Source organism: Eriocheir sinensis, chromosome 17, assembly GCF_024679095.1.
Source record: "Eriocheir sinensis breed Jianghai 21 chromosome 17, ASM2467909v1, whole genome shotgun sequence".
NCBI classification, from domain to species: Eukaryota; Metazoa; Arthropoda; class Malacostraca; order Decapoda; family Varunidae; genus Eriocheir; species Eriocheir sinensis.
The window spans coordinates 4,074,892-4,101,802 of NC_066525.1; the positions used below are offsets into that span (position 1 = coordinate 4,074,892).

Here is a 26,911-nt window from a genome sequence, read left to right on the forward strand (position 1 = left end):
ATCTATCTATCTATCTATCTATCTTCACTTTCCTTTATTACTTGTTTTTTTTCTTCTTCATAATATAAGACAAAAAAAAAGTGAAAAAAATCAGTGAGAGAAAAAAAAACTACTCACGACCGACCACCAGGTAACGAACACACAGACGAACGAACACACACGTACCTGTAATTGGAGGAAAAAAGGTGTTACAAATAATAATAATATTAATAATAATAATAATAATAATAATAATAATAATAAAAAGATGGAGAGAAATAGATTGACAAAACCGACCAACAAGAATGTGTGTGTGTGTGTGTGTGTGTGTGTGTGTGTGTGTGTGTGTGTGTGCGCATACCAAACCAGCTCAGGTAACCGATAGCGCGCATTCTCTCACTTTCACTTTCGTTCAGTTCCACAAACCTTCTATTATACAACCGGGTTATATGTGTGACCCCCGACCCCCCCCCCCTCCTCCTCCTCCTCCTTTTCTTCCTCCTCCCTCTGTTCTTCAAAGCCTCAATACCTCATCTCCTCCCTTCGTTTCCCACCCTCCTTGCCTACTTTGGTTCTTATTGTTGGGGTTCTGTATACCTGTCTGTCTGTCTCTATTGGTGTCACTCTGTCTCTCTGGTTATCTGTCTGTCTCTCCTGGTTCCTTGTTCTCTCTACCTCGTTCTTTGTTTCTTATTTTGCATCGTTCAATTTTTCCTCTTTATACTCTTTGAATCTCCTTTTTCTCATCTCCTTTTATTGTCAAGTGTTTATCATTCCTCTGTTTCTCTCTTTTTTTATATTCCGTTCCGGTTTGTCTCTTTCCATGTCTCGTTCTGTTCTTCCGTGTTGTTGTTCTATTCTCTCTCTTTGAATCGCTGTCTCCTTTTTCTGCTTTCCTTCTTTTGTCAGGCGCTTCTTCACCTCCTCCTTATTCTCTTCATTATTCCTCTGTTTCTCTCTTTTCATATCCCGTTCCGGTTTGTCTCTTTCCATGTCTCGTCCTGTTGTTCCGTGTCGCTCTTCTCTTCTCTCTCTTTGAATCGCTCGCTCTTTATATCCTTGTCATCATCTGTTGTCTCGTTATTTTTTGTACCGTTCATCCCCTCCTCCTCCTTCCCCTCCTCCTTTTCAGTCCTCCTCTCCTCGTCTTGTCCTCTGCGTAATCTCCTCCTCCTCCTCCTCCTCCTCCTCCTCACCACGTGGAAAAACTAGACCTCCGTTAACAGACGTGGGAATAAGGACACCAATTACCTCACCTGCCTACCTTCCTACCTACCTACCGATGTCCTATTCCTTTAACTGCTTACCTGTCCTATTTCTCTACCTGTCTGCCTGCCTTCCCCTCCCTCTTTCTCCTCCTGTTTCTTCTCTGTCCCCTCCTACCTCTCCCCTTCCCCCTTCTCCTCTCTCCCTCTCCCTTAACTCCCTTCCTCTCCCTCTCCCTCTCCCTCTCTCCCTCCCTTTCCATACATCCACCTGAATTTATGTGACATCTTTTTTTATTGATACATACATACATACATAAATACATACATACATACACACACCTGTTAATACCTGGTTATCTCTTGTTATTTCTTATCTACTCTCTCTCTCTCTCTCTCTCTCTCTCTCTCTCTCTCTCTCTCTCTCTCTCTCTCTCTCTCTCTCTCTCTCTCTCTCTCTCTCCTCATATCAGAGAGAGAGAGAGAGAGAGAGAGAGAGAGAGAGAGAGAGAGAGAGAGAGAGAGAGAGAGAGATGATCTTAAAATGTCATATGCTTGTCAGAGATTTCGGTGGATTACACGAGGAGGAGGAGAAGAAGGAGGAGGAGGAAGAGGAAGAGGAAGAGAAGGAAGAGGAAGGAAAGGAGGAGGAATATACAAGAGTAAGTCGTCAATTTTGCAACATCCTTTGTACTCCGAAGCGCACACACACACACACGCACACATACACACACACACACACACACACACACACACACACACACACACACACACACACACAAGGAGTTTTCAAGCCGTTAATACGAAAAAGAAGCAGTGGGTATTAGTAGGTCAGAAGCCATGGAGGAACATAACAATTTTTTCCTCCTCCTCCTCCTCCTCCTCCTCCTCCTTATCCTCCTCCTCCTTCTCCTTCTCCTCATATTTGTTCTACCTTTTTTGTGTGTCTTTAAAACGTCCATGAAACAGAAGTGAGGACAAAGAGAGAGAGAGAGAGAGAGAGAGAGAGAGAGAGAGAGAGAGAGAGAGAGAGAGAGAGAGAGAGAGAGAGAGAGAGAGAGAGAGAGAAATAGTAATAACAAACAAGAACAACAAAAACAACAGTATCAACAACAACATAAACAACAACAACAAAGACATAATAACGGTGGTGGTAGTGGTGGTGGTGAGGGAGGTGTTGAATGGAACCCAGAATTGATGGTATTGAGGAGGTGGTGATGGTGGGAAGGGTAGCAAGGGTAGCGGTGGTGGTGGTGGTGGTGGTGAGGGAGGTGTTGAATGGAACCCAGAATTGATGGTATTGAGGTGACGGTGGTGGTGGGAAGGGTAGCGGTGGTGGTGGTAGTGGTGATGTTACCAAGCTTTAGTGGTGTTTATGATGGCAAATATGACTTGACAGCCATGGTGGTGGTGATGGAGGTGGTGGTGGTGGTGATGGTGGTGGTGGTGTTGCACGGTGTATCCTTGCAATATTAACAGTGGTGGTGATGTATTGAAATTGGTGATAGACTGGTGGTGATGGTGGTAGTGGTGGTGGTAGTGGTGGTGATGGTGGTAGTGGTGATGGTGGTGGTGGTGGTGGTGATGGTGGTGGTGGTGAATGAATTACGTTGTGGTGATATAGATTGTGGTAGTTAGGTTAGTTCTGTCTGTCTGTCTGTCTTTCTGTCTGTCTGTCTGTTTGCCTGTCTTTCTGTCTGTCTGTCTGTCTGTCTTAGCGTGTAACAGATCATACCTCCTCTCTCTCTCTCTCTCTCTCTCTCTCTCTCTCTCTCTCTCTCTCTCTCTCTATCTATCTATCTCCATCTCTCTCTCTATCTATCTATCTCACCTTCTCTTCCTCTTCATCATCATCATCATCAATAACACCACCACAACAACCACCACCACCACTACCACTATCATCATCAGCAGCCATCCTTCATAGGCCACTTGTCTGCCTCGTCTTGCGCTCTGAGCCTTTCGCAACGGGTCTTCAATCTTCAACTTTCCTGGATTTTGACCCGTATTCAGGCGTTCATATTGTGGTCTGTTTGTCTCTCTGTTTACCTGTTTACTTATTTGTTTACTTGGCATTTGTTTTCCTTCTTTCATCTGCTTTTATTTCCTGGATTTTGACCCGTATTCAGGCGTTCATATTGTGGTCTGTTTGTCTCTCTGTTTACTTGTTTACTTATTTGTTTACTTGGCATTTGTTTTTCTTCTTTCATCTGCTTTTATTTCCTGGATTTTGACCCGTATTCAGGCGTTTATATTGTGGTCTGTTTGTCTGTCTGTTTACTTGTTTACTTGGCATTTGTTATTCATTTATCTGATTTTGTTTTCTTCTTGTCTGTGTATGTTAAGAAATGAGAGGGAAAAAATGTATACCGAGTTAATGTTTTTTTCTTTCTTTTCGCATACGAGACGTGATTTTTTTATTGCATTTCTGTTTTATTTTCACACACGCTTCTTCCTTTTCTTTTCTTTTCTTCTTTGTTTTTCTTCCTTTTTTTCCCTGATATTAAGCGTGCTGTCTTTCTTTCTCTTATTTTTTTTTTTTATCATCGTTTGTCAGTGTTTATTCTCTCTCTCTCTCTCTCTCTCTCTCTCTCTCTCTCTCTCTCTCTCTCTCTCTCTCTCTCTCTCTCTCTCATTGACCTATATGCACGTATATCCTTTTTTGGTTTGTTTTTGTTTGTTTGTTTATTTGTTCGTTTATCTGAGCATTATATATTTCCTGTTTCTTGCTCTCTCTCTATCTATCTATCTAACACACACACACACACACACACACACACACACACACACACACACACACACACACCAAGACCGTAATAAGTTACCTTCCAAATATTACAAGAGAGAGAGAGAGAGAGAGAGAGAGAGAGAGAGAGAGAGAGAGAGAGAGAGAGACGGTTGGATTGTGAACGTTGGCAGGAAAAGGGAAGAAAAATTGCGTAAGGAAGGAAGAGGAGAGAAGAAAAGAAGAAAAGGGAGCCCTGAGGTGAAGACATATCCTCCTCCTCCTCCTCCTCCTCCTCCTCCTTCTCTTCCTCCTCCTCCTTCATTTCTGTCCTCAGCCACATCTTCGTTAAAAATAAAATATAGTAGAAAATGAAAAAATATAATCTGAGAAGCAGAAGAAAATTCCGATCAGAGATATATATTTTTTTCTCTCTCTCTCAATCTCTCGCCATAAAACACGGAGGAAATATAGACCCCAATAATTTATCCTTTTTTTCCTTCTTTTTCCCTTCTCTTGTCATTTTTCATCCTGTATCTTCCTTTTTTCCTTGTTAGAACGAAATAAATGAGTTAAGAACGCTGTATCAGTAGAAATAGATAGATAGATAGATAGATAGATGTTGTATTCCTCTATTTTTGTACATTTCTAAATTCCGTTCTACTTAAGATTGTTTCTCTTGATATATTTCTACCTAACAGTAAGGGGGAGAGGGAGGTTGTGTTCTACTACATACTGTAAGACCAAGGCGAGCCAGAGGGCAAGCGGGGTGTGGAGGGGATGGGGAAGGTAAGCAGAGAGACAAGAGATTGGAGACATGGTGGGGAAGGGGAGAGGGGTTGGACAGGGTGAAAGGAGGGTGAGGGGAGGGGAGGGAGGAAACAGGGTGAGGAGAGCGAACGACCTCACCAACATTTTCACTTTTGCACAAACACGAAGGAAAAAAAAAAAAAAGGGAAAATTCAAAACAGCAACATCTTGGAACTTGTCGTGATTTGAGGAGCTTATGGTGGTGGTGGTGGTGGGGGGGGGGGTGGTAATGGTGGTGGTGGTGGTGATGATGGGGGGGTAAGGGACGGAGGGCAGTGTGGTGGTGGTGATGACTGTAAGTGGTAGTGAGGATGGTGGTTTTGGTGGTGATGGGGGTGGTGATAATGGTGATGATTGTGGTGGTGATGAGGATGGTGATATTTAGATAAGGGAGAGATGGTCAGAGGGCGCGGTGGTGATGGTGATGACTGCAAGTGGTGGTGAGGATGGTGGCTCTGGTGGTGGTGGTGGTGATGAAGGTGATGAATGTGGTGGTGGTGGTGGTGTGGGTGGAATAGTAAAAAAAAAAAAAAAAAAAGGAAAAAATTGGATACTGACTCAATATTTTTTTTTTCCTCAAGTTTTTTTTTTTTTTTATAGAATTACAGTTTCATTTTCACACTCCTCTTTCTTTCTTTCTTTTTCATTCTGTCTTTCTTTCTTTCTTTCTTTCTTTCTATGTATATTTCTTTCTTTCTTCCTCCCTTCCTTTCTTTCTTTTTTCTTTCTTTCTTCTATGTATATTTCTTTCTTCCTTTCTTTCCTTCCTTCTTTCTTTTTCTCTGTCTGTCTTATTTTGTATTTACTTTTTAGAGAAACAAAGAAGGAAGGAGAGAAGAAGAAAAAAATATTATGCTTATTACTCCTATTATTATTATTATTATTATTATTATTATTATTATTATTATTATTATTATTATTATTATTATTATTATTATTATTATTATTATTATTTCATGGTAGAATTCGCAAGTTTTTTTCGGGTACAATTTTTCACACTTTCTCCTCCTTATTATCTTCTTTCTTTCCTCCTTTTCTGTTTCTCTTTTTTTGTCATTTTCATCTTACATTCTTTCCTTTTCATTCTTCTCGCTCTTTCCCACTTTCTCTCTGCGCCTTTCTTCCCTTTTCCTGTTTTTTCCTTACTTCCTTCTTTTCCTATTTTCTCTTTCTTGGTCTCTTCCACGCTTTCCTTTCTCTTTCTCTTTCTCTCTTAATTTCCTGTTTTCTTGGTTCTTCTTTTCTTTCTTCTACTCTTCCATTTTCTCTTTTCTGCGGAGACGGCAACTTTGGGAGGGTAATTGACGTTAAGGAGGAGGAAGAGGAGGAGGAGGACGAGGACGAGGACGAGGAGGAGGAGGAGGAGGAGGAGGAGGAGGAGGCGGCGGCAGGGAGCAGGTGTTGAGGTAGAGAAATGAAAGGGAGGTAAAATTACGATAGATGGAAGAAGAGGAGGAGGAGTAGGAGGAGGAGGAGAAGGAGGAGGAGGGAAGAAACGATTAAGGAGAAGGATATTGTTATGAGAGTGGAAGGATGATTGGAAAGAGGGGAAAAAGAGAAGGACGAGGAGGGGAGAGAGAGAAAGGAGGAGGAGGAGGAGGAGGAGGAGGAGGAGGAAGAGGGAAATAAAGAGAAGAAACACGAAGATAGGAACGATTTAGGAGAAAGTTGATAAGGAGAAAAAAGAAAGCTGGGAGGGAAGAAAGAATGGGAAGAAGAAACTGAGGAAGGATGAGAAAGAGAATGAGGAGAGAGAGAGAAGGAAGGAAGGAAGAGGAGGAGGAAAGAATAAAAGAAGGGCATGGAAGAGACGCCAAAAAGAAACACATCAAGCAAAGACGTAAATAAAATATGTGTAAGGAAAATAGAAAGGAAGAAATGGAGGAGATAAGAGAGAAAGATAGACAGGAAGGAGGAGAGAAGAAAGGAAACAGAGATAAAAGGAAATAATAATACAAAAATAATGATAGAGAGAGAGAGAGAGAGAGAGAGAGAGAGAGAGAGAGAGAGAGAGAGAGAGAGAGAGAGAGAGAGAGAGAGAGAGAGAGAGAGAATATGTTACGTATAGAAATGAGATGTTAATAATGGCTTTCACAGAACTAAACTTTCATTTTCTTTCACTTTCTTTCTTTAATACAACAAAAAATAAAATACAAATACAATAAAGAAATGAAAATGGTAGTGATGATGGTGATGATGGTGGTTGTGTATATATATAGTGAATGGTGATCGTGGTGGTGGAGATGCGATTGGTGATGGTGGTAGTGGTTGTGGTGGTGATGTAGGTGGTGGTGGTGGAGGTGGTGGTGGTGATGGTGGTGGTGTTATGGGAATGTTGACCTTATAATAGGATACAAACGGCCTATTTTGGCTCATGCACATTGAGGAAGAGGAGGGGGAGGAGGAGGAGGAGGAGGAGGGGGAGGAGGAGGAGGAGGAGGAGGAGGAGGAGGAGGAGGAGGAGGAGAAGCAGGGGATGCCGATTGACAAAAACTTGATCAGAGCAAAGCAAGGAGTAAGAGGAGGAGGAGGAGGAGGAGGAGGAGGAGGAGGAGGAGGAGGAGGAAAATTGGCCACAAGGACTGCCATTGCATGCTGGTCAGTTTCACTTCTCCTCCTCCTCCTTCTGCTGTTTAGGAAGAGGAGGAGGAGGAGGAGGAGGAGGAGGAGGAGGAGGAGGAGGAGGAGGAGGAATTGAAGATTGACAATAATAATAATATATATGAAGAGAGAATACATTGACACTAAATAAAAGAAGAAGAAAAGAAAGAGAAGGAAGAGGAGGAGGAGGAGGAGGAGGAGGAGGAGGAGAATAAAAACAATAAGGATAAAGACGAGTAGGAATTCAAACAATAAAAAAATAATAAGAAAAAGAGAATAAACAGAAGAATAATGAGGAAGAGGAGAAGAAGAATACCAATAATAAGAAGAGAAAGATGAAGAGAAAAAAAATAAACAATAAAACTCAGAAGAGGAGAAGAAAGAGGAGAAAGAAGAGAAGTAAGAAAACAAGAGGAAGAGGAGGAGGAGGAGGAGAAGGTGATGATATTGGTGGTGATGACATCCATTCACATTCTGCTCTGGAGGAGATGAAGTGGTGATGAAAAGAGGAGATCCGGTGATGAATTTGGTGATGAAGGTGATTGTGGTGATGAGCTTGGTGGTGGTGATAATTAGAATACGGTAATGGAGGTGTTTGTGGTGATGATGTTGACTAGAAAAGGGTAATGGAGGTGGTGGTGATGATGATGGTGGTGATAGTGGTGGTGGTGGTGATGATTTGGGTAATGTTTAAAATAACTCAGAATGGAGAGGAAAATAACATCGACTACGGAGGAGGAGGAGGAGGAGGAGGAGGAGGAAGAGGAGGAGGAGGAGGAGGGATCAATTCAAGGTCCTGGTACCGTTTTGCTTATGTCTGACCACCTAGAACCCTTCCCCCCCTTCCCCTCCTCTTCCCCTCCCTTCCCCCTTCCTATCCCTTCTCTCTCTTATCTCCCTTCTTCTTTATCTTTCTTCTCCTTCCCCTTCCTTATCTTATTTATCTTTTCTCCGTTCTCCCTTCTCTTCCTTCCCCTTCTTCTTCTCTTTTCCTTTCCATTCCCTCCATTCTCTCCCCTCCCCCTCTTTTCTACCCTCTCTCTCTCTCTCTCTTCTCTCCCTTTTCCCTTGTCCTTCTCTCCCGCCTTCCCCCTTCCTTCTGTTACTTCTCCTTTCTCTCCCTTCTCCATTTATTTTTCCTTCCTCTCTTCTCTTCCTCTCCATTCCCTCCCTCTTTTTCCTCGCCCACCTCCCCTCTCTTTTCTCTCTTTCCCTTTATCTTTCTTCCCTTTCTTCCCCTTCCTTATCTTATTTCTCCTTTCCCTCCATTATCCCTTTTCTTTCTTCCCCTTCCTTTCCATTCCCTTCCTTCTCTCCCTTCCCCTCCCTTCTCTCTTTCGCTCTCTCTTTTTCTCCTTTTCCTTCTCCCTTCCCTTCCTTTTCCTCCATCCTTTCACCTCTCCTCCGTTCCCACTTTTTTATCCTTCTTTTTCTCTTCTCTCTCCTCCTCCTCCTCTCCTTCCCTCCTCTTCCCTTCTCATATTTCTCCTCAGCAAGCACCACCCCTTCTCTCCTCCTCTCTTCTCCTCCTCCTCCTTCGCCCACACATACCCCGCCCCTCTTCTTCCCCTCTACCCCCCTTAGCGATGCTCCACCTCTGCCTCGAGTTGGCTGTCCAGGTGTATGCAGGTGAGCCGCGCCCCCCTCCCACCTGCCGCCTTAATTAGTGATCGCTTACCTGGGCGTGTGTGTGTTTGAGGGCGCTTTCTGCTTTCCTTCCTTCCTACACTCATTTTTTTTCTCACTATTTCTTCCTTCCTTCTTTCATTCCTTCCTTCTATAATCCCATGGCTTGATTCTGTCCTTCCTTCCTTCCTTTCCATCCTTCTTTCCTTCAATCATTCTATAATCAGATGGCTTCCTTCTTTCTTTCCTTCATTACTTTTGATCTTCCTTCATTTTCCTAACTTTTTTTTCTTTATTTTTTACGTTCCTTCCTTCCTTCCTTCCGTTCTTCCTTCAGTACTTCCTTCCTTTCTTTCTTTTCTTCTTTCTTTCTTTCTCTCCCGAACTTCAATCTCTTTACCTCGTGTGTGTGTGTGTGTGTGTGTGTGTGTGTGTGTGTGTGTGTGTGTGTATGAGAGAGAGGGAATAACAAAAACCTCATTAAATCAAAAAAAAAAAAAAGCAAAGCGTCACGAAAACAAAAACAAAACAGGAAAACAATAACGCGTGGGCGAGAATGGCGGTGCCCCAAATAACCCAAAGGAGGAGGAGGAGGAGAGGAAGAGGAGGAGGAGGAGGAGTAGGAGGAGGAGGAGATGCCCCGAAAACCTGTTAATGGCAAGAGATGTTATTCTGAAAGTGAAAGTAATGCCGAGTGTCATTTTGAGGAGGAGGAGGAGGAGGAGGAGGAGGAGGAGGAGGAGGAGGAGGAGGTGGAGGCTGTTGCGTAGATGTGAAATGCAAGTGACAGGAGGAAGAGAGGAGATGGAAGAGTAGGAGATGGAAGAGGAGGAGGAGGAGGAGGAGGAGGAGGAGGAGGAGGAAGGGGCAACCGGTTGACCTTTCCAAAAACTTCAACCTGGGTCCGGATGTGTGTGTGTGTGTGTGTGTGTGTGTGTGTGTGTGTTCGTGTTCGAGAGAGAGAGAGAGAGAGAGAGAGAGAGAGAGAGAGAGAGAGAGAGAGAGAAGGCCAGGTAAGGTCAGGTAATACTCAGGTAATACAATTTTTATCGCACCTGTTAGGCTTTACGACGTGTTATACCTGAGGAGAGAAAAGGGGAAGAAGGGAAGGAGGAAGAGATAATGATACAGAGGAAGAGAAACAGAGAAAGAATAGAAGAAGGAAAGGAAAAGAGGAAGGAAAGAAGTGGGTGATGGAGCAAAGGAAGAGAAGAAAGGAAGTGGAAGGGAGAGATGAGATGAAGATAAGGATTAAGAGAGAGAGAGAGAGAGAGAGAGAGAGAGAGAGAGAGAGAGAGAGAGAAAGGAAAACGAAAGGAAGGAAGCGATGTAGATAAGAGAATAGGCGCTGAAAGAAGGAAGGAAAGAAGGAGGAAGAGAAGATAGAGAGAAAGAGAGGACAACAGAAAGGAAAGTAGAGGAAAGAGTGTAGAGATTAGGACAACGGATAGGAAAGGAAGAGAGGAAGAAAGGAAATTAATACACGATGCAGATAGGGAAATATTCACTCTTTCAAATACAAATACCCACGCCCACACCCTCCCCCCTTCCCCCCCTCCCCCAGGACAGGTAGGTCAGGTCATTACCGCGCCGCGTCCACAGGTGAAGGGGAGGGATGAGCCGCGACCCAGGTGTAGGGAGGTAACCCGCCCCCCGCCAGGCAGCGCAGACAGGGACTGATATGAGTGTTGTTAGGCGTTTACCTTTCCCTTACCTTACCTATAGACCCATTTACCTTAGGCATAACTCTCTCTTCCTTCCTTTCCCTTACCTTAGCATATAGATCTGTTCTCTCCCTTTCCCATACCTTGCTTCATAGATCCATTTACCTTAATCATAACTTTCTCCTTCCTTTCCCTTACCTTAGCATATAGATCTGTTCTCTCCCTTCCTTTCCCATACCTTGCTTCATAGATCCATTTACCTTAATCATAACTCTCTTCTTCCTTCCTTTCCCTTACCTTACTCCATAGAGCCATTTACCTTAATCAGAACTCCCTCCCTCTCTTCTTTTCGCTTACCTTATCTAGAATCCATTTACCTTAAGCATAACTCTCTCCTTCCTTCCTTTCCCTTACCTTACTCCATAGAGCCATTTACCTTAATCATAACTCTCTCCCTCCCTTCTATTTGCTTACCTTAACTAGAGACCCATTTACCTTAGGCATAATTCCCTTCCTTTCTTTCCCTTACCTTACTCCATTTGCCTTAGTCATAACTCCCTCCCTCCCTTCTTTTCGCTTACCTTAGCTAGAGATACATTTACCTTAGGCATTTTTCTTAGTTATTTTTTTTTCATTTATTTTGTGTTTTGTTTCCCATTATTCCTCACTTCCCCTCCACATCAATATTTTTTTTCTTCTCTTTTGAGCGTCAGTTTCCCCTTTCCTCCCCTCTCGTATTTTTCTCCCTTCCTCGTTTTCTCTCCCATCTCGTTTTTCATTATTTCTCCCCACCTGTATCCCTCCCTTCCTCCCCTCCCCACCCTTTCCTATTTTCCCTTTCCAATTACACACTTTTTCAAGGTATCTCTTCTTTCTCTCCATTTTATCCTTGCAATATTTCGTTTTCCGTTAACTGACTTTTTTTCCCTCTATTCTTCTTTCTTATATTTTATTTTTCCAACATTATTTTTTTTTTTACTTTATTTTATTTCCACTTTTCCCCGTTGTCATTTTCTCTCCTTCAATCGTTCTCTCCTTCCTTTCTTCACCTTCCTCCTTCGTCCTCTGCCTTGTTTTAATTTCTCCTTTTTTTCTATTCTTTTCTCATGTCTCATTTTTCTGTGGTCAGTCTCCCCTTTCCTCTCCCTTTCCTTTCCCTTCAGTTCACATGTACTTCAAATTCTCTCAGGTAATCAGCTCCGTTTTCCTCCCCTCTCCCTTTATAACCATCTACAGGTGTCCCCCTTTCCCGTTTCTCTTCCCTATTCTCTTCCATTTTCCTGTAAGCAATCTCCCTTTCCTCATCCTATTCCCTTTCCTTTTCCCTCAATTCACATGTAGTTAAAATTCTCTCAGGTAATTAACTCCATTTTCCTCCCCTCTCCCTTTGCAATCATCTACAGGTGTCCCCCTTTCTCCCTTTTTCTTCACTATTTTCTTCCATCCCTATTCTTAAAAGTATCCATAATATCCCCCTTCTGCTTTTCCCCATTTATCCTTTTCCCTATTCCAACGTGATTTTTCTTTCCTGTTACCAAATGGGTGATCTTTCCCCTCCTCTCTTCCTCTTCCTCCCTTTATAATTTTTTCCTTCTCCCTTTTTCCCTTCTGTTTCTCCCTATTCATCCTTTTACCCCTTCCCACCTGCTTTTCCGTTCCTTTCCCCATTACCAAATACGAATCCTTCTCCCTTCCCCCATTTCTCCTATTATCAGTTCTATCCCTTTTTCCTTTTTCCCTTTCTGTTTTTTTTTCCGATTCGTCCTTCCTCCCCTTCACCTGATTCTCCTTTCTTTCCCATTACTAAATATATATTCTTCCACCACTCCACAAATTCCTCCTCCCATCATTAGTTTCTACCATACATTACAACCATACTTTCACCAATAACCATACTTTCCATTTCCCTTCCATTAGTATTACCAAAGCTTCGTTTATCTGCTGCCTATTATCCTATTAACCATCTATTATCGTCATCAGTCTGTTACAGCCGGTTATGTCATGTACTTTTCCTTCCCTCCCTCCCTCCTTCCTTCCTCTCTCTCTCTCTCCTTCTCTTCCATTACAATTACCATATTCTCGTTTTTCTTCGTGTCATCCTCCCCTTGTTCCTCTCCATGAGCTTAAGTTCCTTCAATCAGTCTTCTTTCCTTACTCAATCATCCCTGTAGATTCTTCTCTCGACTTTCTCTCGTCTGTATCTATTACAATATACTCTATGTATTTGACATCCATCCCTTCTTCTATATAATCTCGTATCTTCATTTATCTTTAACTATTACCTAACTTCATTTTTTGTCTTTATTTTGTCTTATCTCGACTCTCTTTCCCCCTTGTCTCATTTTCCCTTCGGCAGTCTCTCTTGTCCTCTGTTTCCTCAGCTCTTCCCTTTCCCTTCCTTTCTCTTTCCCTTCAACTCACGTATACTTTATTTCCCCTGGCGATTAGCTCCCCTTTCCGTCCCTTTCCCCTTGTAACCATCCAGTCCCCTTCCACGACCTTTACGAAGCCCTCACCAGATGTGTGTGTGTGTGTGTGTGTGTGTGTGTGTGTGTGTGTGTGTGTGTGTGTGTGTGTGTGTGTGTGTGTGTGTGTGTGTAAGTCGCGAAATGTTTAAGAATATGGACTTTACACACACACACACACACACACACGCACACACCTCTGATATTATTATTAGCTGAACAATAGCTAAAGAGGAGGTGCCGATTGGTGTGTGTGTGTGTGTGTGTGTGTGTGTGTGTGTGTACTGTGACCTTCCCTTAATGGGCAAACCTGAGTAGGATTAACGAGACTTCCTTTTTAGGCAGAGAGAAGATAAAAAAAATATTCCCTTAAGGATGAAGAAGAAAAGGTAGACTCCCATATAAAGAGAGAGAGAGAGAGAGAGAGAGAGAGAGAGAGAGAGAGAGAGAGAGAGAGAGAGAGAGAGAGAGAGAGAGAAGATAAGATAGATAAAAAGCCTATTTCTTTATATTAAAATAAAAAAAGAAGAGAGAATATACAGACTCCATTTAGTATATACAGAAGAAGAAGAACAAGAACAAGAAAACAAGAACAAAAAGAAAAATAAGAATAATGAATAAGAAATAACAAAAAACAAAACAACCAGAAAAAGAAAATAAAGAACAAGAAACAAAAAAAAAAATATAAACAACAACAAGAGCAAAAAAAAGAAGAAGAGGAAGAACGATAACTAAAAAAAAAAGAATCACAGAGAACGAAAAAAGAAAAGAAGGGGAAACTAACTTGTATGCAGCCAGCCACGTCTTGGGTTTGCTCGCCTCAATCACGACGTATTTCTTGTCCGAGTCCTCGATGTTGATGGCTCTGGTGGCGTCCTGGCCCGAGGCACCTCCACCACCACCACCACCTTCGGACGAGGACGAGGAGGCTTGGGACGAGGACGAGGACGAGTTGGAGGAGCACGTGCTATGGGTGTCCTCCTGCCTCTGTTCTGTCTGGTCGTCCGCGTTCTGTATCGCTTCTTGGATGGTTGGTGGTCGTGGTTGTGGGTGGGATAGGGTCGTCTCCTCCTTCTGACCCTCCGTAGTCGTCGTCATCGTTGTCGTTTTGTTCTCTCCTTCACTCATGGTCGTGGTTGAATGTCGAGTATATGAAGACGATGAGTATTTTGTTCTTGTTGTTCTTTCACTCACGTACTCACGAACTCACTCACGGCAGTCAGGGTTAACATTGCCGAGAGATGAGTAACTTCTGGTGAGGCGACGTTAGGTTAGGTTAGGTTAGGTTAGGTTCCTGTCCTCTACGTCAGAGCTTGCGACCCTTTCTGTATGTGGGTGTAATTTCTGGTGAGGTTAGGTTAGGTTAGGTTAGGTTAAGTTCCTGCCCTCTCCGTCAGAGCTTGCGACCCTTTCTGTATGTGGGTGTAACTTCTGGTGAGGTTAGGTTAGGTTCCTGTCCTCTCCGTCCGAGCTTGCGACCCTTTCTCTGTGGGTGTGTCTCTCCTGTTTGTGTGATGCCCCGTTGGTTACGTTCACAAACACACAAACAAAAATCCAAGGCACAGAAGGACGGTTCAGAGTTAATTCACTGGCTAATATGTGTTTCTTTTATTTGTGTTTGATAATTTTCAGTCTAGTTTACAATCATCTGCGTTTCTTTATGTTTTTTTCTTCTGTTTTCTTTTCTGTTTTGATTAATTTCCGTCTTTCTCTCTGTCTTCTTCTTTCAGTGTCTATTTATGCGTCGTTTGGTCCTTCCTGTGGCACGAAATTCCTTATTAATCACTAACGTTTACATAACTTTTACTCTTCCAGAAACGTTTTATCTCATTCCCATTTCCGATCACCCATCTCTTATAGGTCGGTATTTCAAGACACTTTCTCTTATCACATCAGTAGTTTTAAAGGTCAAAGAGGGGGTCAATCGGGTTCCAGTGAGTGTTTCTTTAGGTTCACGGTACAGAAGAAGGGTCAAACTACCACCAGGGTCATAAAACTACTCCTGGAAATGCCCACAACTCCTACGAAAGCCTTGTCAAATGTGTGTACTTGAGCCACGAAATGTTTACTAATAGGGCCCTTACCTACATCAATCTCTCTTATCCATCATGTCACGGCTATTTTTCAGCGTTGATTTGTGTTCTCATTACTGGTTATTGCCTTAAGTTATTATTAGAATGTACGTTTGACTTGTAACCTCTCAAACCAGGTAACCAACTAACCTACTCACACACACACATATACACACACATACACACACACACGCAAGTCACTCACAACAAGAAAGACAACGAGAACAGTGACCTAAAACCGCAACGCATTTATCAGGCAAAAATCGCAACAGTGCATGACATAAATTCCATGGAACTGGTAACTTTTTTTTTCCCTTTTGTAATTACCTCGCCCTGCTGGAGTCACCGTAAAAAGTGGAGTTGCCTTACTGAGTTATGTGACTGACTGACTGACTGACTGACTAACTGACTCCTCCTCTTCTTCTTCTCTTCTCCCTCAGCATCCCTTCTCTCCACGTCCTCATCCCTTTCTACCTCCAAGTCCCCTCTTCTGCCCCTCCTCCTTCTCCTGACTGACTGAGTGACTGACTGACTGACTGACTGACTAACTCACTCCTCCTCTTCTTCTTTTCTCCTCCCTCAGCATCCCTTCTCTCCACGTCCTCATCCCTTTCTACCTCCAAGTCCCCTCTTCTGCCCCTCCTCCTCCTCCTGACTGACTGACTGACTGACTGACTGACTGACTGACTGACTGACTAACTAACTAACTAACTAACTAACTAACTAACTGACTGACTGACTGACTAAACACCAACCATTCTAAAAAAACAATGCCTCGGAGTTATGTAACCGACTGACTGACTGACTAACTGACTGACTGAACTGACCATCTAACTGACTGTCCGACAAAACATCCAACTATTCAAAAACTTGTTCCTCGGAGCTCGGACCACGCACCACCCCACCCACACAAACACACACACAAACCAACACACACACGCACTAGCCACAGAAACAAAACCACCAGAAGCAACAGGAGCGGAAAAACAAACAAAAAGTAGTAGCAAGTCCCAGCAAGAACAAGAACAAGAACTCTCACTCCCGTCCTTGTACCCTAGCACTCGACAAGGTCACTGAACACTCGAGCTCCTGAAGAAGAACGTGAGGAAGGCGAGAACGGCACTAAGGGCGAGAGGGAACGGTGCCTATAAGAACGTAAACACAGCGTAAACAAGACTCCACAAGGTCACTAAGTTCTCGAGCTCCTGAAGAAGAACGTGAAGAAGGCGAGAACGGCACTAAGGGCGAGAGAGAACGGTGCCTATAAGAACGTAAACACAGTGTAAAGAAGACTCCACAAGGTCACTAAGTTCTCGAGCTCCTGAAGAAGAACGTGAGGAAGGCGAGAACGGCACTAAGGGCGAGAGAGAACGGTGCCTATAAGAACGTAAACACAGCGTAAACAAGACTCCACAAGGTCACTAAGTTCTCGAGCTCCTGAAGAAGAACGTGAGGAAGGCGAGAACGGCACTAAGGGCGAGAGGGAACTGTGCCCATAAGAACGTAAGCACAGTGAAAACAAGACTCCACAAGGTCACTAAGTTCTCGAGCTCCTGAAGAAGTGAACGTGCAGGCGAAGGTGATACCGAGAACGAAAGCAAGGTGAACGTGTAAAGAACGTAACCAGAGACAGAACAAGAACTCAGTCTCTATCTTATACAACACAACACAAGGTCACTGAACACTCGAGAACGAAAGAACACGAACGCGAAGAAAACGAGAACGAGACTAACGAAAGCGAACTGAACGTAAAAAAAAGAACACAAAGAGAACAACGACAATACCACAACGTCACTAAAAAAGAGAAAAAAAGAAAAGCAGAACAAAGAAAAAGATTACGAAAACAATCCGGACGGAGAACGCGAGGTGAGATTCAATCGAACTCGCGCGGCGTACGAGAGTGTCAAGCAGAGTCCAGGGTCGAGGGAGTCCACGGAGGCACAGGGCGATAGGTGTGCCCGTCACGAGGTCCAGAGGAAGACTGAGTGGCGAGGCGCTGCGACGGGGGACGGCCTGAGGGGGGGCGCGAGAGGAGGAGGAGGAGGTTCAGAAGAGGGGACTTGGAGGGAGAGAGGGATGTGGAGGTGGAGAGAAGGGATGCTGAGGGAGGAGAGAAGAAGAGGAGGAGGAGGAGGAGGAGGAGGTGAGAGAGAGAGAGAGAGAGAGAGAGAGAGAGAGAGAGAGAGAGAGAGAGAGAGAGAGAGAGAGAGAGAGAGAGAGAGAGAGAGAGATTATACCATCGCCCTGCATTCTGTTATTTACGTTTTGAACAAGGGGTGAAGGGCAAGGAAGAAGAAGAGGAGGAGGAGGAGGAGGAGGAGGAGGAGGAAGAAGAAGAGAAAGAAAGTGGAATGAAAGAGAAGATTCAGAGACATAAAAGAGGGAGAAAGAGAAAGAGAAGAGGGGAAAAAAGGATCAGGAGGAAGAAAAGGAGAAATAGAAGGAGGAGAAGAGGAAACAACAAACGAGAAGAAAAATGAAGAAAAATATAATAAAATGAACATAAAAAAGAGGAAGAAGAGAGGAGAAGAGGAGGAGGAGGAGAAATGGTGAAAAATAAAGAAAATGGGATGAAAGGGAGAGAGAGAAAGAAACACAACGAGGCAAGGAACAAAGATATATTAGTAACAGTAGAAGAAGGAAGAAGAAGAGGAGGAGGAAGACGAAGAGGAAGAGGAGGAGGAGGAGCAAGTGAAAGAGTAAAGGAAGAACACATTAGCAGAAGGAGGAGGAGGAGGAAGAGGAAGAGAAGAAGTAGGAACAATTGAAAGAGTAAAGGAGGAACAAATTAGCAGAAGAAGGAAGAGGAAGACACAGAGAAAGTGGAAGAGGAAGAGGAGAATGAGGGAGGAAGTAGAAAGAGTAGCAGAAAGAAGTCCACACACCTTCCACACCTTTAATTAACATCCAGGTGGAGTCTCAAGTTTTATCTCAAGTTCTAAGTTTCAGAGGAGTGCCAAAGTGCCTCATCAGTGCCTCTTCAGTGCCTCCCTCCCCCTTGACGCCCCCGTGGCACTCAGATGAAGAGATAGAAGTGTACACGAGCCAAAGGTCTACATGGATCAAAGGGTACGCACACGAGTTAGAGGAGGGGAAGTGTGTGTGTGTGTGTGTGTGTGTGTGTGTGTGTGTGTGTGTGTGTGTGTGTGTGTGTTATAGTCTACGGGAAGGATTTGTAGATTATCGCAGTCATTTTTTCTTTCTTCTTTTTCTTCTTTTTTTAGTCTTTGGTCTCTCTCTCTCTCTCTCTCCTTCTCTTTTCTTTCCTCCTTCCTTCCTTTCCTCATTTCTTTTTTCTTTCATGTTTATTTTCTTTCTTTTTTCTTCCTTGGTTCCTTGTTTCCTTCCTTCTTTTCTTCATTATTTCCTTGCTTTCTACTTTCCTTCCTGCCTTCCTTCCTCTCTTCTCTTCTCTGCAAACCCATTATTCAACCCATCATCCTTTGTCTTTCACCCTTCCCTTCCCATCCCTTCCCTACCCATCCCTACCCTACCCTACCCTTCCCTTGCCTTCCCTTCCCTACAGCCCCTTTCCTCCCTTCCCCTCCCCTCCCCTTCCCTTCCCTTCTCTTCCATTCCCATCCCTTCCCTTCCCTACCCTACCCTACCCTTCCCTTCCCTCCCCTCCCTACCCTACCCTGCTTCCCTTCACTGTTGCCTTCACCTTTTGTTTAGTCTCGGCAAGGGCAAGACGGGTTGGCCACCTCTGTGTTCTCCCGCTCTGTAATCCGATTCACAACCCAGCTTGCTCTCTGGCGGACGACGGGCGGACTAACAGGCTTTTCGTCTCCCTCTCAGCTTCCTTTTCTCTGCGTATCTCTTTCTCTTTTCTCTTTCTCTTTTTTTATGTCTCTCCTTCCCTGTCTATCTCTCTTCTGTCTCTTTTTCTTTCTGTCTTTTTTTCTTCATAACTCTTTCTCTTTTTGTTTTATATATTTTTTTCTCCCTTAATTCAGTTCCACATACTTACATACACACACACACAATCTTTAAATTATTATAAGTGAGATAGAGAGAGGGAGAGAAAGGAAGTACCGAGGAAGGAGGAAGGAGAGACATACTGGAGGAGGAAGGAAGAGAGAGAGAGAGGGAGGGATGGAGGGAGAAAGGAAGCTTATAAGTGAGGAAGACATGATTGAAGGAGGGAGGAGGGAGGGAGATGACGAACGAGAGAGAGAAAGAGGAAGGGAGGTAGAGAGAAAGGAAGGGAGGTAAAGAGAGAGAGGAAGGAAGGTAGAGAGAGAGGAAGGGAGGTAAAGAGAGAGAGGAAGGGAGGTAAAGAGAGAGAGGATGGAAGAGAGAGAGAGAGGAAGGGAGGTAGAGAGAGAGAGAGGAAGGGAGGTAGAGAGAGAGGAGGGGAGGTAGAGAGAGAGGAAGGGAGGTAGAGAGAGAGAGAGGAAGGGAGGTAGAGAGAGAAAGGAAGTACATAAACCACTTTCTACCTGCCTATCTACCTGTGCCTACCTGCCTACCTACCTGTCTACCTACGGGGTGATTTGGTTCGCCTTGCAATATATTTTTCCTCTTTGTTGGTGGTGGCGGACAAGTGCCCTTTAAATCTTCCTCCAGCTGACCCCCGTGTGTGTGTGTGTGTGTGTGCGTGTGTGTGTGTGCGTGTGTGTGGGTGTGACGGACTGAAAATGCTGTTTTGGTCCTTTAAAGATGAGAGATAGATGCAACTAACTCCGTCCAGCCAATCCTTTCCCTGTGTAGCATCCGTCTGTTCTATCTCTTCTTCTGTCTCCTCTTCTTTCTCTTCTCTCTCTTTTTCTCTAGTTCATCATGTTGCTTCAGAACTTCTCTACTCTCTGTCTCTCATCTTATTTTTCTTTCTCTTCTTTCTCCTCCTCCTCTCTTTCCCTTTCTCTTCTATATCTTCTTCTTCTTTCTTTTCTATCTCTCTTCTCTCTTCTCTCTCTCTTTCTCTCTAGTTCATCATGTTGCTTCAGAACTTCTCTACTCTCTGTCTCTCTCTCATCTTATTTTTCTTTCTCTTCTTTCTCCTCCTCCTCTCTTTCCCTTTCTCTTCTATATCTTCTTCTTCTTTCTCTTCTATCTCTCTTCTCTCTCTCTTTCTCTCTAGTTCATCATGTTGCTTCAGAACTTCTCTACTCTCTGTCTCTCTCTCATCTTATTTTTCTTTCTCTTCTTTCTCTCCCTCTCCTCTCTTTTTTCCTTTCTCTGTTGTTTATTATGTCCCTCCAGACTGCTTTATTTTTTCTCATTCTCTTTTTTTTTCCTTCAACTTCTTTACTCTCTTTTTATCTTTTTTTTATTGTTTCTCTTTTCCAGACTTCTATTCTCTTTCTCTTCTTTCTTTCAGCCTGTTTCCTCTCTACTCGCTTTCTTTCTTTCTCTCTCTCTCGCTTGTTTCTTTCTTTTCTCTCCTCTTTCTCTTCTTTCCTCCAACCTCCTCCTCCTCCTCCTTTCTCCTCCACTTTCTCCTCTCTTCCTCTTTCAGTCTTTTCTCTTTCCCCCTCCTCCTCCTCTTCTTTCAACTTCCTCCTTCTCTTCTTTCCACATACCTCCTCCTCCTCCTCCTCTTCCTCTCACTCTCTCCACCGTCTCATCCGCTTCCTCTGGTTTCATGATGCTCCACTTTCATTCTTTTTTTTTTTTCTTATCTTCCTCTTCTATCTTACTTTCTCTGAAGCTTCCTCTTTCCTTTGAGCATTTTTTTTTATCTTCGTCTCTCGTCGGTAGTTAACATTTATTCTCTGTTTACTTGTGTGTGTTTTTTATCTTTTTTTTTCTTGTATTTCATCTTTATTAACTCTCAGTATTTTCTCTTTCTCTCCTCTTCTCTTTGGTTCCTGATCTGTGTTGTAATTTTAAGTCTTTTATTTGGTCTTTCTGTGTCTCTCTTTCTTTTCTATTTCCTTTTTATTTTCCTTCCCTCAGCGTCTTCTTTCTTCTCCTCTTTCTCATTTTTATTTATTTTTCTTGGTTGTCTTCGTTTCCCGATGCTCTGTGTTGTAAATGTAACTCCTCATCTCTCTATGTTTCTTTTCTTTTATATTACTCTCCTAAGCATCTATTTCTCCCCTTCTTTCTATTTTCTTTCTCTTCTTAATTGCTTTCTCCTTTTTTTCTGATTCTCCACTTCGTAAATTGAATTCTTTTACTTTGGTCTGTGTGTATGTTTCTTTCTCTCTTTCTAATTTCTTGTATTATTTCCAGAGTTCTTTCTTTTTTTCTTTCCTTTTTCGTTCTTCTTCTTTTTCTCTCTTTCTGTTTTCTTTTATTATCTTAAGTACCATTTCCTCTATCTCCCTCTTTCTCTTCTGTAATTATCTTCTTTTCTCTCCTTTCCTTTTTTTCGTTCTTCTCTGTCTATTTAAGTTTATCTGTCTTTTTCTCTCTTCCTGTTTTCTTTTATTTTCTTCAGTATCATTTCCTCTCTCTCCTCTTTCCTTCTGTAATTATCTTCTTTTCTCTCCTTTCCTTTTTCATTCGTTCTTCTTCTCTGTCTATTTAAGTTTATCTGTCTTTTTCTCTCTTTCTGTTTTCTTTTATTATCTTAAGTACCATTTCCTCTATCTCCCTCTTTCTCTTCTGTAATTATCTTCTTTTCTCTCCTTTCCTTTTTTTCGTTCTCTGTCTATTTAAGTTTATCTGTCTTTTTCTCTCTTCCTGTTTTCTTTTATTTTCTTCAGTATCATTTCCTCTCTCTCCTCTTTCCTTCTGTAATTATCTTCTTTTCTCTCCTTTCCTTTTTCATTCGTTCTTCTTCTCTGTCTATTTAAGTTTATCTGTTTTTCTCTCTTCCTGTTTTCTTTTTTTTGTCTTAAGTAACATTTCCTCTATCTCCCTCTTTCTCTTCTGTAATTATCTTCTTTTCTCTTCTTTCCTTTTTCATTCGTTCTTCTTCTCTGTCTATTTAAGTTTATCTGTCTTTTTCTCTCTTCCTGTTTTCTTTTTTTTTTGTCTTCAGTATCATTTCCTCTATCTCTCTTTTATCCTTCTACCTCCCTCTTTCTCTTCATTGCTTCCTCTTTCCCTGTGTTTGTGTGTTTTTCTCATCTCCAATATCCTCTCATTTTTATCTCTTTCTTCTCCTTCTATCTCTCCATCCCTCTTTCTTTTTTTTCAATTGCTTCTTGTTTGTGTTTTTATTTCCTAGTGCAACACGATTTTCCTGAACTAAATTATCTAACTTTCCTTTTGTTTTTCTACCTTTTTTTCCTCTTCTTTAGCTGGAGTTGTTGTTTATTGTTTCCTCCTTTTTTCCTCTGTTTCTCATTAGTAGACTCGCGTTTCTCTCAATCTTCTCTTTTTTTCTCTCTTTTTTTTCCTATCTTTTTCTCTTCTAGTGTTTCCAATTTGCGTTTCTCTTTGTCTCTGTTTGTTATTCCTGTTTCTGGTAAGTGTGGCCTTGTGTTTGTCTCTCCTTCTTTGTCTCTCCTTTTTTTCTCTTTCTTTCTTTCTTTATCTTGCTTCCTCTCTCTCTTTCTCCTCTTTCTTTTTCTCTTCTTGTGTGTCAAATTTGTGTTTCTCTCTGTCTGTGTCTGTCTGTTATTCCTGTTTCTGATCAGTGTGGCCTCGCGTTTGTATTTCCTTCTTTGTCTCTCCTTCTTCCCTCTCTCTTTCTTTCTTTATCATGCTTCTTCTCTTCCTCTCTTTCTCCTCTCTTCTCCTTCGTCCGCCTCGTCCCAAAGGTGGAGTCTAGTTCCCCAAGATTTCTCGTTCCTGACTATTCCATTTTCTCTTTCTCTCTTTCTCTCTTTCTTTCGTCTGCTTTGCCTCTTTCTCTCTTCCTTCCTCTCTTTATCTATGTATCTCTATCGCTGCTTGTATCTATCTTTCTATCTATCTCCTGTTTTTGTTTTTTGTGTGTATAATTTGTCTATATATCTATTTTAATCTATCTACCTATCTACCTACCTACCTGGCTATCTATCTGTCTATCTATATATCTCTATCTATCTATCTACCTGTCTGTTTCCTTCCTGTTTTCTTTTTTTCATTTTTTTTATGACTGACAAACTTCAATAATGATGATGATGATGATGATGGTGTTGATGATAGAGATGACGTCTTATGAACCAGCATCTTCCGTTTCCAGCGCCTCGCATCCTCAACTGTTTTTCTTTCTCTTTTTTTCTTCTCTTTTTCTCTTCCTTCCTTCTCTCGTTGTGGGTCTTTACCGCCTCACACTAAACAGGTTATGTCGGGCGCGTGTTGTTTGCTGGTCCCATTATTTTCACATCTCAACTTCACGTTTTCTTATGGTCTGCATCCTGTAACTCTCTCTCTCTCTTTCTCTTTTCTCTCTCTCTCTCTGTTTCTCTTTGTGTCTGTTACTGTCTCTTTCTGGATTCTCTCTCTCTCTCTCTCTCTCTCTCTCTCTCTCTCTCTCTCTCTCTCTCTCTCTCTCTCTCTCTCTCTCTTCTCCTCATCTCTCCTCTTCTCTTCATCTCTTCTTCCCGCGTTAACAAAGCATCTCCGTTCGCTTTCCGCGCCTGCTCTCCTTCCCACCCCTTCCTCCCTCTATCATAACTTGCTCTTTAACGCTCTACGAAAAAGTATATAAATGTAAACGTTCATCTCTCTTTATCTCCCCCACACTTAGCATCTTCCGTTTTCTCATCCCAGTTCTCATCACTAATTCTCTTTCTCTTTTTTTTTTTCACTGTCTCCTTTTTCCTTCTTTGGCTTTCTCTCTCTCTCTCTTTGTTTTTTTGGTTTTGTGCTTTCTTTCCTCTTTTTCTTTCTTCCTCTTCATCTCTTCCTCTATTGCAGTTCTCATCACTAATTCTCTTTCTCTTTTTTTTCCACAGTCTCTTTTTCTCCTTCTTTTGCTTTCTCTCTCTCTCTGTTTTTATGGTTTTGTGTTTTCTTTCCTCTTTTTCTCTCTCTTTCTCTTCTTTTCTTCCTCTCTTCCACTTATCTTCTATTGCAGTTCTCTTCACTAATTCTCTTTCTCTTTTTTTTACTGTCTTTTTTTTCCTCTTTGGGCTTTCCCTGTCGTTTCTTTTTCCCTTTTTTTTTTCTTTTTCTCTGTTTTTCTTCCTCTCTTTGGCTGGTTTTATTTTTATGTTCGTGTCCAACAATATAGTATCGTTATTTTCTCTTCTCTTTTTATATTCGACTTTCCCACTCTGGTCTTCTTTTCTTATTTCTTTTTTCTCTTTCTCTTCCACCTTGTCGAATAAATTAGTTGTTATATTTGTTTTATTTTATTTTCCTTCCTTTGGTTTCTTTTCAATTTCGATTCCTACCTTTATGTTCTCTCTCCTCTCTTACACTCTCTCCTTCCTTCCTTCTTTCTTTTCAATTTCGATTTTTGCTTCTATGCTTACTCTCTTTCTCTCTAACACTCTTTCCTTCCTTCCTTCTTTCCTTCTTTCATACTTTCTTTTTCTTTCATTCATTCTTTCTTTTATTTCCTTTATTACTCTCGTTCATTTTCTCTTTCTTTCTTTCCTTCTTTCTTTTTTCCTTTCTCTCCTTCCTGCTCGCCCACTGACCTTCACTTTAATCTCTTTTGACATATTCCTAACCCAGCATCCGCCACACCCCTTAATCCCAACTCTCTCTCTCTCTCTCTCTCTCTCTCTCTCTCTCTCTCTCTCTCTCTCTCTCTCACACACACACACACACACACACACACACACACAGATGTATATATTCATTAATTTTCTAACATAAACAAGAGAGAGACGTTATCAGCATCACACTTTTTACTTCTGAGACACCGGACGATAATAATAATAATAATAATAATAATAATAATAATAATAATAATAATAATAATAATAATAATAATTGCTCTCAGATAAATGGAGTGAGGAAAGAGAAAAATAGAACTCGGAATTATCTGTTTTGTGTGTATGTATGTGTCTGTGTGTGTGTGTGTGTGTGTGTGTGTGTGTGTGTGTGTGTGTGTGCGCCAAAAAAGTCGCGACGTATAAAGAAGTGTCATTGTCCGCAACCTTGAAAGATTTTAGCGAGGAGGAGGAGGAGGAGGAGGAGGAGGAGGAGGAGGAGAATTAGGAGAAGAAGGAGGTGGAGGAGGAGGAGATGGAAGGAATATAAGAAAAATAAGAAGAAATAAAAAAAAAATCTGAAAAAAATGTATTGGAAAGAACGAAAAAGTAGAAAAAGTAGATTAAAATACAGCAAGAGGAAAATGAGGACAAGAAAAACAGACATAGAAAAGAAAACAAAAGAAAACAATGAAGAACACACACACACACACACACACACACACACACACACACACACACACACACACACACACACACACACACACACACACGCACGCACACACTGCAATATAACATAACAGTCCCTTCCTTTTGATGTTCGTTGTTTTCATTTTACTTCCGCACAAAGGATTTAGAATGGATTAACGTGGAAGTCTCTCTGAGGATGGCGATCAATTAATACACTCGCTCTTTTTCGTATTAACTTTGCTCCTCTTGATTCTGTTCGTTGTATCTCTGTTCGTGTTGGTTTTGTTCGTACCAGCTTTGAAGTTCGCTCACACACACATTTGTAGCAATCACCAATAATGTTAATTCTTGTCTTTATTTTGTTTTCTTTGATTATGTATTTATTTATTTATTTATTTATTTTGTATTGTTTTTTTTCCTTTTTCATCATTTTTTTCTTATTATCATCCTCTTCTTCCTAGTCTTATTCTTTCTTCTCCTCCTCCTCCTCCTCCTCCTCCTCCTCCTCCTCCTCCTCCTCCTTTCTACGCCTCTCTATGTCCTCTAATTGTATTCCTGAAGGCCATCATGCGCGCACACACACACACACACACACACACACACACACACACACACACCTCTTCGTGGCGCAACTGGTAGAGCGCTGCGCTGCCAGGCTTCACGGTCTGACAGGGCGGCAGTTCGAACCCGCTTAGGCCGGATTCTTTCAGTTGACTAGGAGTGGCTACTGTCTCCCCTTGAGCATGGGGGATGGGGTGTGTGGTGTGTGAGGTCCTGGCAGTGCCCAGAGATCGACTAAATGAGCACTTACTCTGTCGGGAGGGTACCTGTTGGCGGTTACGAATCCAACTTGCGATCGGGCCGTGGTGAATTACATACACACACACACACACACACACACACACACACACACACACACACACACACACACACACACACACACACATATACACACACACACACACACACACACACACACACACACACACACACACACACACACACACACACACATATATACACACACACACACACACACACACACAAACACACACACACACATATACACACACACACACACACACACACACACACACACACACACACACACACACACACACCTGTAGTAATTGATAACAGGTTTTTGCTCACCTTTACCTGTCTTCGTTTGACTTATCTTTGCATTTTTATATATATATTTTTGGGGTCTCTCTCTCTCTCTCTCTCTCTCTCTCTCTCTCTCTCTCTCTCTCTCTCTCTCTCTCTCTCTCAGACGACACAAAGATTGGTAACTCGGTTCTCACTGACGAAGACAGGCAAAGCCTCCAAGAGGATTTGCACAAAATTTCAGCTTGGTCGGATAGATGGGAGATGCCCTTTAACGTAGACAAGTGCCAGGTCCTTCAAGTTGGAACGAGGAATAAGAAGTTCGAATACGAAATGCGCGGCGTTAAACTCAAAAGCGTTCAATGCGTCAAAGACTTGGGGGTCAAAATCGCGTCAAACCTCAAATTCTCACAGCAATGCATCGATGCAGCAAATAAAGCGAACAGAATGTTGGGCTTCATTAAAAGAAACTTTGTATT

General features: G+C 42.3%; 2 protein-coding genes across 11 annotated transcripts in view; one reads left to right on the forward strand and one right to left on the reverse strand.

The window, feature by feature from the left end:
* Positions 1-26,911, reverse strand: part of LOC126999804 (carbohydrate sulfotransferase 1-like) — a 99,585-nt gene that overhangs the window by 32,070 nt on the left and 40,604 nt on the right. Inside the window, exons 1-2 of one of the 3 annotated variants that reach the window (XM_050862769.1) lie at positions 17,044-17,187; positions 13,860-14,833 (exon numbers count right to left, since the gene is read on the reverse strand). The exons of 1 other annotated variant lie outside the window; for it this stretch is intronic. In XM_050862769.1, the coding sequence (XP_050718726.1) occupies positions 13,860-14,203 (344 nt within the window). In that variant the 5' untranslated portion in view covers positions 14,204-14,833; positions 17,044-17,187. Of the gene's footprint in view, positions 1-13,859; positions 14,834-16,986; positions 17,188-26,911 lie in introns of those variants that run through there. One more of the 3 variants, XM_050862768.1, reaches the window with a different exon arrangement.
* LOC126999805 (solute carrier family 35 member G1-like) overlaps positions 1-26,911 on the forward strand; it is a 134,508-nt gene that overhangs the window by 23,359 nt on the left and 84,238 nt on the right. The window contains exon 1 of one of the 8 annotated variants that reach the window (XM_050862774.1): positions 17,532-18,216. The exons of 6 other annotated variants lie outside the window; for them this stretch is intronic. The gene's annotated coding sequence lies outside the window, so the exon portion shown is untranslated. Of the gene's footprint in view, positions 1-17,531; positions 18,217-26,911 lie in introns of those variants that run through there. One more of the 8 variants, XM_050862777.1, reaches the window with a different exon arrangement.